General features: G+C 26.7%; 1 protein-coding gene across 1 annotated transcript in view; it reads right to left on the bottom strand.

The window, feature by feature from the left end:
* The window catches only part of LOC117182925 (transcription elongation factor SPT5-like), a 29,389-nt gene that overhangs the window by 7,454 nt on the left and 10,372 nt on the right, over positions 1–11,563 (bottom strand). The window contains exons 9-12 of the mRNA XM_033376039.1: positions 11,265–11,561; positions 8,638–9,227; positions 5,765–6,132; positions 1,436–1,495 (exon numbers count right to left, since the gene is read on the bottom strand). Coding sequence (XP_033231930.1) covers positions 1,436–1,495; positions 5,765–6,132; positions 8,638–9,227; positions 11,265–11,561 — 1,315 coding nt within the window. The remainder of the gene's footprint in view (positions 1–1,435; positions 1,496–5,764; positions 6,133–8,637; positions 9,228–11,264; positions 11,562–11,563) is intronic.

Raw genomic sequence — 11,563 nt, 5'->3', positions numbered from 1 at the left:
TAAAATTATCTCAAAATACGACAAATACAGTGATTTTTCACGGAAATAGAGGAACAAATTCTTTTAAATTACACTGATTTAGGTAGTATATAATCTCAAATATACATTTTTAACGACAAAGTTCAGTTTTAACCAAAAAGACGAATTTTCAACAACAAAATTAATTTTTAATGCAATAGCTGAACTTCCAAGTAAAAGAGATAAGTTTGTATCAAGATAGTTGAATTTACAAAAACAAGAAAAACGAAATTTAAACCAAATGGTCGAATATTAAAAAAAAATTAAACTTTAATCATAAATAGTTGTAGTTTTAACCCAATAATTGAATTTTTAAGCCAAACATTTTTTAATTAACCTTCCCATTTTCAACTCAAAAAGTTGAATTTTCAACAAAAAAACTCGATTTTCAACCAAGAAAGATGAACTTTCAATCGAGTACATGAATATTAAACCAAATGATTGAATTTTCATTTCAAAACATTAATTTAAAAGAAAATATTATCAACAAAAAGTTCAAGTTTTTACTAAAGAGATGATCCTTTAACATAAAAAAAAGATTTGTCAAGACAGCAGATAAACTTCCAACTGAGTAGTTCCACTCTCAATTAAAAAAGAGTTTAACTTGTAATCAAGATTAAATTTCCAACAAGAGAAAAATTTAAAAAAAAAGCAACGAATTTTCAATAAAATTATCCAATTTTCAACTAAAGAGATAAATCTTCAGCCAAAAAGAAAGGAAATTTTAAAGCAAAATGTAATAGTTGATATTTTAACCATAAAATATTTTTATTTATAATCAAACAATTTGGAATTAAAACAAAAAAGACGAAGTTTCAACAAAATTGTTGAATTTTTAACCAAACAATTAAATTTTCAACCAAATAAATGAACCTACAGTCAGAAAAATTAATTTTTAATAAAGTAATACAACTTTAAACCAAGTGGTCGAGTTCAAGAAACAACAATAAACCTTAACCCAAAATAGTTGAGTCTTCAATAAAATAGTTAAATTTTTCAGTCAAAAATTCATTTTTTGTAAGAAATTCAAATTTTTAACTAGAAAAGTTAAATTATCAATAAATAAAAATTAATTTTCAATCTACAAAGAATACATTCTAAAAAATAGATATATAATAGTAGATATTTCAACCAAAAAAGATTTATTTTTTAATAAAAAAAACAATTGGATTCAAAGAAAGAATACCAATTTTAAGCCAAATACATGAATTTTTCACAAAATTGAATTTAAAAAAATAATAATTTTCAACTCACAAAAAAACGAATTTTCAAACAAAATTGTTAAATTTGTAACTAAAGAGATGAATCTAAATTTAAAAAACCAAAAACGACTAATATTTTCATCAAAATACATTAATTCTCATCCAAATAGTTTAATATTCTACTAAAAAAGATTAACGTTTAAAAAAAAGGAAACAGTTAAATTTGTAATCGTGTGACAGCGTCATGAAACCGTAATGAGGCGTACGCGAACCAGCTGTAAAAAGAACCAATCACAATAATCACATGCATTTGCTCATCCACTCATTACAAATTTCATAGTTTAAAATTATCTCAAAATAGGGGAAATAAAGTGACTTTTCACGGAAATGGAGGAAGAAATTTTTAAAAATTAAACTGAGTTAGGTAGTATGTATATAATTCAATGTAAAAACACAATAAATTCATAAGATGTGAAGTTGAAATATATTTCATTTTCAACCAAATAGTTGAATTTTCAACACAGAAAGATAAAATTGCAACCGAGAGGTCGAATTAAAAAAAAAAAGAATAAGCATTAACCAAAAACAGTTGTACCTTTAACTAAACACTTAAATTTTAAGGCCAAATAGTAATTTCTTGAGGAAATCCGAATTTTCAACTAGAAAAGTTGAATTTTCAACAAAAAATTGAGTTTCAATCAGGAAAGATGATTTTTCTACACAAAAAAAAAGATCATTTTTCAATCTACACAGGATACGTCCTTCAAAAAGTATTTTATGTTTAAACTAAAAAAAGATTTTAATTTCAAATTAAAAACTTTGAAACTTTGAAAACCGCAAATAGTAATTTTTAACATAAAAGTTCAGTTTCCATCAAAAAGATGAATTTTCAACCAAGAAAAATAAAATTTCAACCAAATGATCGATGAATAATTAAAAAATATTAAACTTAAATAAAAAACAGTTGGATTTTTAACCAAATAGTTGAATTTTTAAGTCAAATTTTTTAAATTTAACATTCTAATTTTCAAACACAAAAGTTGAATTTTCAACAAAAACAAATTAATTTTTAGTTAAACTGTTGTATTTTTAATGAAAAAAGATTAAATTTCTAACATAAGATATAAATTTTCAACTAAAATAACGAATTTTCAATAAAATGTTCAATTAAAGAGATGATTCTTCAGCCAAGAAGAAATAAAATTTCAAAGCAAAATATAATAGTTGATATTTTAACCATAAAATATTTTTATTTAAAATCAAGCAATTTGATTTAAAACAAAAAATACGATCTTTCAAGAAAATAGTTGACGTTTTAACAAAAAAATACAAATTTACAACAAAATAATTAAATTTTTAACCAAAAAGATGAATCTCCAATCAGAAAAATTCATTTTGAATAAAGTAGTACAACTTTGAACCAAGTAGTTGAATTTTCAACCAAAAAAGGTGAATTTTCAACAAAAAATGAAATACTTGATATTGTAATTACAAAAATGATTATTTTTATAATAAAAAATTGCGTTAAATCAAAACAGACCCATTTTGAACATTAGAGTTTGAAACATTTTTTTTTATAGGTTCAGATTTTTCGTCGAAAGTCGCTATTTTAATTGAAAAAATAAAAACATTTTTCACATTATTATTCAGTGACTAAATTTACAATTTCCGAAAAATTCTAGGATATGCTCGCGTTTTTCATCGAAATTGGTAGATTTCAAAAATTTCAAAAAAGATTTGGAACAATTTTAGGTTATATGTTAACATTCATCACCGTAAATCAGTTATTTTTAACCAAAAAATTAGTTTTTAGATAAGATTTACAATCTTAAACTAATTAATTACTTAGCATTAATGAAAAAAATCATTAGATTTCATAGAATATTCAAGTGTTTGAATAATAACAGGGTATATTGGTGTTTTTCATCGGAAAACGGTCATTGCAAATAAGAATCGTATGACTTCAAAAATTAAATAACTTACAATTTTAAACAACTATAGTTTATTCTAGGTTTTTCTGTCGGAAATCGGTATTTTTTATTTTTTTAACAAAAATATATAAGTATATTAATTCTGAAGTTAAGATACCATTTTTTATTATTTGTCAAAAATACTGTTCACGCTTTTCTTTTTTATTATTTTAGATAATATAGATACTATGACTTACAAAAATTATATATTGATATTAGTTTAATATTTTATTTAAAAATTTGAGTTAGACAAAAAAATGACCGCCTGCGTATAACGCGTGTTTGTTTTCTAGTTTAATAAAGTTTTTGATTTCTTATAAAAGTGTTGCATTTATTATTACAGTGGTTTTTTTAAAACAAGAAAATGTACCCCTTTTTTAACAAAAATTCATCTATTTTCTCCATCATTGAACTGCTGAAACACTTTGATCCCTGTATATTTCTATTTTTTAGATCCTACTTTTTTGAGGAGAAAAAAATGTCTGTTTCGCTTTCAGAAGGGGGGGGGGCACTTAAAAATGTAAATTCTAGGGACGCATTTTTCCTCAAACCAGTTTGGGAAACCTTCTTACAGTGGATACTCATTAATTAAAAATACTAATATATGTAAAATAATTAATTTAATTTAATTATTGCAGGCTGGCCGTTTTAATATAAGAAAAAAATTCCCGGTCATTCCTCGATTTCTTCCCGGTTCGCAAACATCTTCCAAGGTCAATGAAACTAAAATAAAAAATTCGAACTCTAAAGCTAAAAAGGTCTCCATTTGAAGTAATAAAAACTGAGCTGTGAATCATTTCAAGCAATTTTAAACCAGAAATAGTACAAATTCAACGACTACATTTTTGTTATAAACTTAAAACTGCTTAAGTTGAAAGTTAGATTATTTTTATTTTAAATAGTTTTAAAATCCTTATATAGCTGCAAGGATTTATTTTTAAATCTTGAAACATCAAAATGTTGTTTTGCATTTTTTCAAATTTTAAATTATTTTTGAAATTTTTGCAAAACATATTTTAAAATGATTCGAATTTTTCCTACATTTTTTTAAAATTCTGAATAATTAAAAACATTTTTTTAAATCTTCCACATTCATATTTGATAATTTTGTAAATCTTTCTAAATTTAAAAAAATATTATTTTAAAGTTATTTTTTCCAAAATAAGTAATCAATTTTAATTTTCCTAGAAAATGTTATTTATTCTTTTGAAGCCTTTGAAATTTTTAAAAAATTTTCTAAATTTTTTTTTTGTAATCTTCTAAAATCTATATTTTGTTTTAAAGTGGGTCGTAGGCTATTCGCAATTAAAACTGTAACGTTTAAAGTTGAATTTTTTTAGATTTGAAAATTTAATTTATGATTACTGACTTTTAATTAATATTCAGATATTTATCAATATATTGTAACTGCCTTTTTTCTTAATTAAACAATTTCAAAATGAATGGTTTAAGAATGCAATATTTTAGATAATAATATTTGAAATTTAATAAAAGCCTTTAATAATGAATATATTATTTTGAAGTTATTTAAAAATTAAATATAGTTCATAAAGTTTCAATCGGGCGTTTACATTGGTTTAACTAATAAGACTTTCCAATTGAAACAGTTTAATTTTTAACTAAAAAATCTGAAAATTCTAAAATTGTGAATTGATTCCGAGTCGCCTTGTAAAATCAATTATTCTTTCATTTTTAAATCTTAAAGTACAGTTCAATTTTGAATCTCATAAAATTCCCGGTTTTCCTGGTTTTCCAGTCTAGCGGCTACCCTGTAATAGTTAAGACACAATAGGATAAAAATAAGTGAAACGGGCCACCTAAAACTTCTTTTTCTTGGACTACAAAGATAGCTACGTTTTTCGATAGAGGTACAAGTACTTTTTTAACCTCCATTTTTTGCGTCCAAAATTACACTTATTTTGCAAATAATCGCCAATTGAATATTGACGTATTCCATTTTTTATTTATTTATGTCTCGTGAACCAATAGAGATATCTGAACCGTTTTTTTTTTAAGTGAAGCTAAAAACTATATATTTTTTAGTTAAATTATGAAAGTTATTGTAAAAATGTAATTTCTTTAAGTTATAAAAAATCTTTTTATACAATTGCAATTAAGATAGTGTTCTCGGTTTTACGTAACAATAAGATTGAATTATCTTTATGCGTAAAACGTCACCAAGTATTTAAAAAAAATCAAACTTAATGTTATTGACTTTTTTTTTAATACTCTAAGTGACGTTTTACGCATAAAGAGAATTCAATCTCATTGTTACGTGAAATCGACAATACGGGTTAATTTGCAATTGTTTAAACAAATTTTTTAAAACTTAAAGAAATTAAATTTTTACAACAACTTTCATAATTTAACTAAAAAAATATAAAGTTTTTAGCTTCATTTAAAAAAATGGTTAGTAATCGGAGAGAAAGATTTTTTAGGTGGCCCATTTATGTGCTCCCAATTGATGATTATCCACTGTAGCTTCCATTATCCACTCTAGCGAGGTTTCCCCTACTGACGATATATATTCATTTGCTGATTGAATCGATAGAAAAAAATTTAAATAGTACTCACTTTCGTACATAGGTGTCTGAGAGCCATGCATAGGAGTCTTGGAACCGTCTCTGCCGTACATCGGGGTTTGATTTCCAGTAGCGTAAGCTGGAGTTCTGCTGTAGCTGCTGAATCCACCTTCTTTTGAGGGGATTCCCACATTGGCAATGTGAGACCTGTCAACAGAAATTGTCTGACAGGATGAATGGAGTTCAATCCTGGCAGTAGTCTCCGTCGCGTCCTTGACGATACCGACGTTTCCTTTGTAAGATCCTCCAGTGATCTTGATCGTGGTACCGATTAGTTCTCGATCACGTTTTGCAGCTCCTCCTCCAGGTCCTCCTCCTCGACCTCTTCCCCTGCCACCACCTGCACCTCTTCCAAAACCACTACGAAAAAATATATACATTTTATCTTCAGGCTTTGAAGTGTAGTGGGGCAAAAAAAGTGTTTTATTAAAGTTTCAGTTATTTCTATCCAGAAGGAAGAAGATTATGAATACTTTTTAGTATCAGACTTTGATGCCCAAGATACTCTTGAAACAGAATAAATAGGGTTATTTTCACGAAAATGGGAGAAATTTTCTTTTTAAACAAAATAACATAATGGAATTTTTAAAGAAAGAGTTGAGTCTTTAAACTAAAAAGCCAAATGTTTTTGGAAGCAGTTGAATTTTAACCCGAAAAAGATGAATTTTTAACAAAAATGGTAGCTTTCAACCAAGAAAGATGATTTTTCGAACAAACAGTTGAATGTTGAATCTATAAAGATGATTTTCGAACCTAATGGTCAAATTTTCAAGCAAAGAAGATAAAACTTCAAACAACAACTGTTGAATTTTTAAATTGAAACGACACATTTTTTAGAACACAGTTAAATTTCAACCAAGAAAGGTAAATTTACAACTAAGAACTTTTTTTACTAAAAAAAAGATGAATTTTTAATTTGAAAGAACGAAATTTCAACAAAATAGCTTTCGACTAAAAAAGACGACTTTTGAAAAACATTTTTTAATTTTCGACAAAATGATTAATTTTTTAGCGAAATAGTTGAATTTTTAACCAGTCAAATTTACAACCTACAAGTAGGTATTTTTAACCGACTACTTGAAATTTTTTGCTAACAAAGATCAAAATTCAACCAAACAGTTGAATTTTCAATTATTAAAGTTACATTTTTAAACAATAATAGAATTATCCAATTTGTTGTGTAAAAAAATATTTAAAAAAAAACGAATTTCCAACAATATAGTTTAATTTATCAGAACAACAAAATAAATTCCGAAGAAAAATGAAATGGCTGATATTTCAGCAAAAAAATGATTTTTAAACAAACACTTGCATTTTTAACCTAACAAGATAATATTTCAACTAAAAGAAATTCATTTTCAAACAAAAAAAGCACATTTTCTACAAAAAATTTGAATTATCAATCCGAAAATATAAATTTTCATGTAAAATTTTTTATCTCAACTAAACAGTGTAATTTTCTATCAAAATTATAGAATTTTTAACCTGAAAGGACCATCTTTCCACAAAATAGTAAAATTTCCAAGCCAAAAGGAAAAATTTTCTACAAAAGTATTTTTCAATAAAAAATTTCATTTTTATCAAAATAGATCAATTTTCCATTCAAACGGTCAATGTTCAAGCAAAAATGGAATAGTTAAATTTTCAATTAAAAAAATTAATTTCCAAGCTAAAGGAAATGAATTTTCAATAAAAAAGATCGTTTTAAGAAGCAAAAATGAATTGCTGACTAAAAAATATGAATATATAACCAAAAATATAATAGTCGAGTTTTCAATAAAAAAGAATGAACTTTCAACTACAAAAGGTTGAATTTTCAGCTAGGAAATGTAAATTTACAACTAAGAACTTTTTTTATTAAAAAACGACGAATTTTTAATCCAAAAGGATAAAAACTAACACAATAAATGAACTTTTGATCAGAACGGCGAATTTTAAACAAAATTGTTTTAATTTTAGACAAAATAATAATTTTTTTACAAATATAGTTGTATTTTTAACCAATTAATTGAATTTGCAATATAAAAAGATAAATTTTCAATAACAATAAAATTACCTTTTAATAAAATAGTCAAATTTGCAAACTACAAGTACGTGTTCTTAACAAAATAGTTGAATATTCTGCTAAAAAGGATCAATTTTCAACCAAATAGTTGTAAATAAATGAATTCAGAAAAAATGTTATTGTCGATATTTCAGCAAGCAAAATTATTTTTTAAACTAATACTTGCCTTTTTAACCAAAAAAGATCATATTCCTACCAAAAGAGTATAAGAGATGCATTTTCAAACCAAAAAGGTAAATTCTCTACAAAACATTTGAATTATCAACCGTGAAATATAAATTTTAATCTAAAAATTTTTAAATCAACCAGTGTAATTTTCTATCAAAAGAATAGAATTTTTAATCAAGAAAGACCAATTTTTCATGAAACAGTTGAATTTCAAAACCAAAAAGACAAATTTTCTACAAAACAGTTAAATTTTAATCCAAATAGTTGAATTTTCCACTAAGAACGATCAATTTTCAACCCAAAATGGAATAGTTGAATTTTCAATTAAAAAAAATTAATTTCCAAGCAAAAGAAAATTACTTTTCAACAAAAAAGTTCGATTGAACAAGGAAAGATGAATTTTTTACAACAAATATAATAGTAGAATTTCCAATAAAAAAAAATTAACTTTCAAAGAAAGAAAGTTCAATTTTTTTATCGTGTTCTATTCATCCAGTTCGCAGTTCAGCGACAAAAGGAGAAAGGTTAATTTTCTTGAAAACAGTAGAAAAGGGGAATTATTTTTAAAAAAAGGGGAGAAACGAGGGAAATAGAGCAAAAAGATTGCAGGCTCTACTCTTCTCAATACTGACCCACTCGGATGTACCGGAGAAGCGATGGATGGCGACATTAACACCGACGAAGATGGTATCGACGATGAGGCCGCAGCTTTGTTTCCACCAACGAGCTCCAAGTGCCTAGTTTTACAAACAAAGATACCTCCATTATCAACATATTTCCTCGAGTGCAAAAATGCAAAACTTCTGTAGAGATGCTTAATTTCTCCACCAAGTCCTGAGTAAGGACCGTCGATTACCGTCACCACACCTCTTTTCTGGATAGGATTTTGTTGGGAATCGAGAGCCACCGCGTGTCGATTTTCCCGACGTTTCGTGAGACCCTGAGGTCTGGCCTCCACAACCTTTCCATGCATAGAAAGCACGTGAAAGTTTTCACGCTCGAGTCGAACGATCACTCCGACCGTCTGGGCATCAAGTTGCACAAGATCTCCCCACTGGAACTGGCCCATACTGTCGACTCCGGTGGCCATGTCAGTACAAAGTTGCAAATCTCTGGGAAGAACTTCCAGTTCGTGCATTGAAAGATCTGAGAAAAGAATTACCCGATTCTGCTCCACGCGCACTATCAACCCTGTGTCGCCCTCATAACGACCGGCAAGCACCTAAGAAAATTCACAATGATCAATTTCTTCAGTCTTCAATAAATTTGGATACTTGATCATTTCAAATTAAAATTTAAAAATGATTTATTTTAAATAAAAAAGATTACTTTTCCACCGTAAAACATTAATTTTCCATTCAAAAGGACAAATTTTCAACCAAATAGTTGAATTTTCAATAAAAAAAAATTACACTTTACCCTCGATTTTACCAAAATAGTTTAGTTTTAATGAAAATAATGAAATCGTCAAATAGTAGCATGATTTTCAACCAAATAGTTGAACATTATCTCTACGAAGATGAATTTTCAACCACATGGTCCAATTTTCAAATAAAACAGATTAGATTTCAAGCAAAAATTTTAATTATCTCCAAAAAAACAACGAATTTTCAACAAAATACATAAATTTTCAATTAAGAAAGACCAATTTTCACCAATGAAATTGGGGCCATTCACAAAATACGTGATACATTTTTCAGGAACTTCTGCCCACCCCCCTTGCGCGATACTTTTTTCATTTGTCTCAAAATGGAAAATGATACTTCGGTAGACCCCCCCCCCCTAAACGCATCTCGACAAAACGATTAAAATTTTAACCACAGAGGTGAATTTTTCTCTATAAATATACATCTCCAGTAAGAAAACTGAAATTTTTACAAATTAGTTGGACTTTCAATCAAGTATTTGAATTTTCAAATAAGAAGATTAATTTCCTACGAAAAAAGAGCAATTTTTAACAAAATACAGGAACTTCCAAACAAAAAATGAATTGCTAACTAAAAATAATCAAATTTACAATATTAAATATAACACTTTAATTTAAAGTAAAAAAAAAAATTAGTCAAAGAAAGAATGTTTAATAGAAAAAGATAAATTTACAATAAACACCAGAATAGATCAATATTAAGCTGAAAAAAATATCACCCTAAAAAAAATTAATTTTTATCAATATAGTTAAATTTTTTACCAAAGTAGGTCAATTTCTTAACCAAAAAGATCAATTTTCAAGAAAGACAAATAATTTCCTACCAAAAAACACGAATTTTTAACAAAATACATCAATTTTCAACCCAATAGTGGAATTTTTAAGTAATAATCTTAATTATCTACACAAAAAAAAAGAAATTTCCACAAAATACATAAACTTTCAGCTATGAAAGAAAAAATTTCAACCAAGCAGTTGCATTTTAAACCAAGATAAAAAAGAAGTTGCATCTAGAACAGATAGATTTACAAAATAAAAAAATGGAAGAGTTAAATTTTCAGCTGAAAAAATTAATTTTCACCAAAAAAAAAACAATTTTCAACAATATAGTAACAAAATAGTTTAATTTTGAACCATACAATTTTTAACTAAAATAAAGAATCTTCAGTTCAACTTTCAACCCAGTAGTTGAATTTTCAAGTGAAAAAGGATAAATTCAAAAAAATGGAATAGTTATATTTTTATTTGACAAAATTAATTTTTAACAAAAGAAATCGAATTTTCAACAATCTAGTACGTTTCAATGAATTGGAAATAATACACAAGATTTTTTGGACCACTAATCTAATTTTTGAAAAAATGGCGTACACTTTGGAAAGCCAATACTCATTTATAAAAAATTAATTTACTTTTTCTTCCAAAATATTTCAAATTCCATATTAAAATATTTAAATAAAAGGTACGGATTGCTTTCATTGAAATTTTTCGTTTCATATTCTAAATCTGGAAACAAAACGCGTTCAATTCTGCTTCATTCGCGAAAAACAAACCAATGTTAGATTCTTGGTTTTATTTTCAAGAATTTTGCACCTTTATATGGAATAAGTTTAATTTCTAAATTAAACTCAATTTTTTTCTGAAAAATCCTGTTTCATTTCTTCTTAATAAAGAAGAAAGAAAGTCGCAAGGAATTTAAATTATAGAAAGAAGTAAACAAGACTGAAAATACTTCAATTGGCGATAAAACCCAAGAAAAATGTTTAAAACTGTGTTACAGGCCAAATAAAAAAGGTTCTGAGGCCCAAGTATATAAAAAAATGTATTGTTTATTACCTTAACGTGGTCACCCATGGTAAAATACTTCCGCAATTCATTTGCTTGAAATTCAAGGGCTTCTTTCAGTTCCTCGTGCTTAGGCATAACCATGATCATGTTTCCATCAATAGAGACAATCTTTCCCTGAAGATTCATCAATTCTCCTTCACAAACTTCCACGTTATCGCCATTGCTGAAAGAATGCGTTACAGCCGCATCTTCTTTACCAGCCACGCCAGTAACCGGTGCCCCACTCAATTCAATATCAATTCCTTCAGGCGCTTCCTCAAATTTCTCCAATTCGGACAGGGTTGGTT

This window comes from Belonocnema kinseyi, chromosome 2 (genome assembly GCF_010883055.1).
Source record: "Belonocnema kinseyi isolate 2016_QV_RU_SX_M_011 chromosome 2, B_treatae_v1, whole genome shotgun sequence".
Lineage (NCBI taxonomy): Eukaryota > Metazoa > Arthropoda > Insecta > Hymenoptera > Cynipidae > Belonocnema > Belonocnema kinseyi.
Note: the sequence above shows the minus strand (reverse complement) of the source record. Positions and strands in the feature narration are given on the sequence as shown.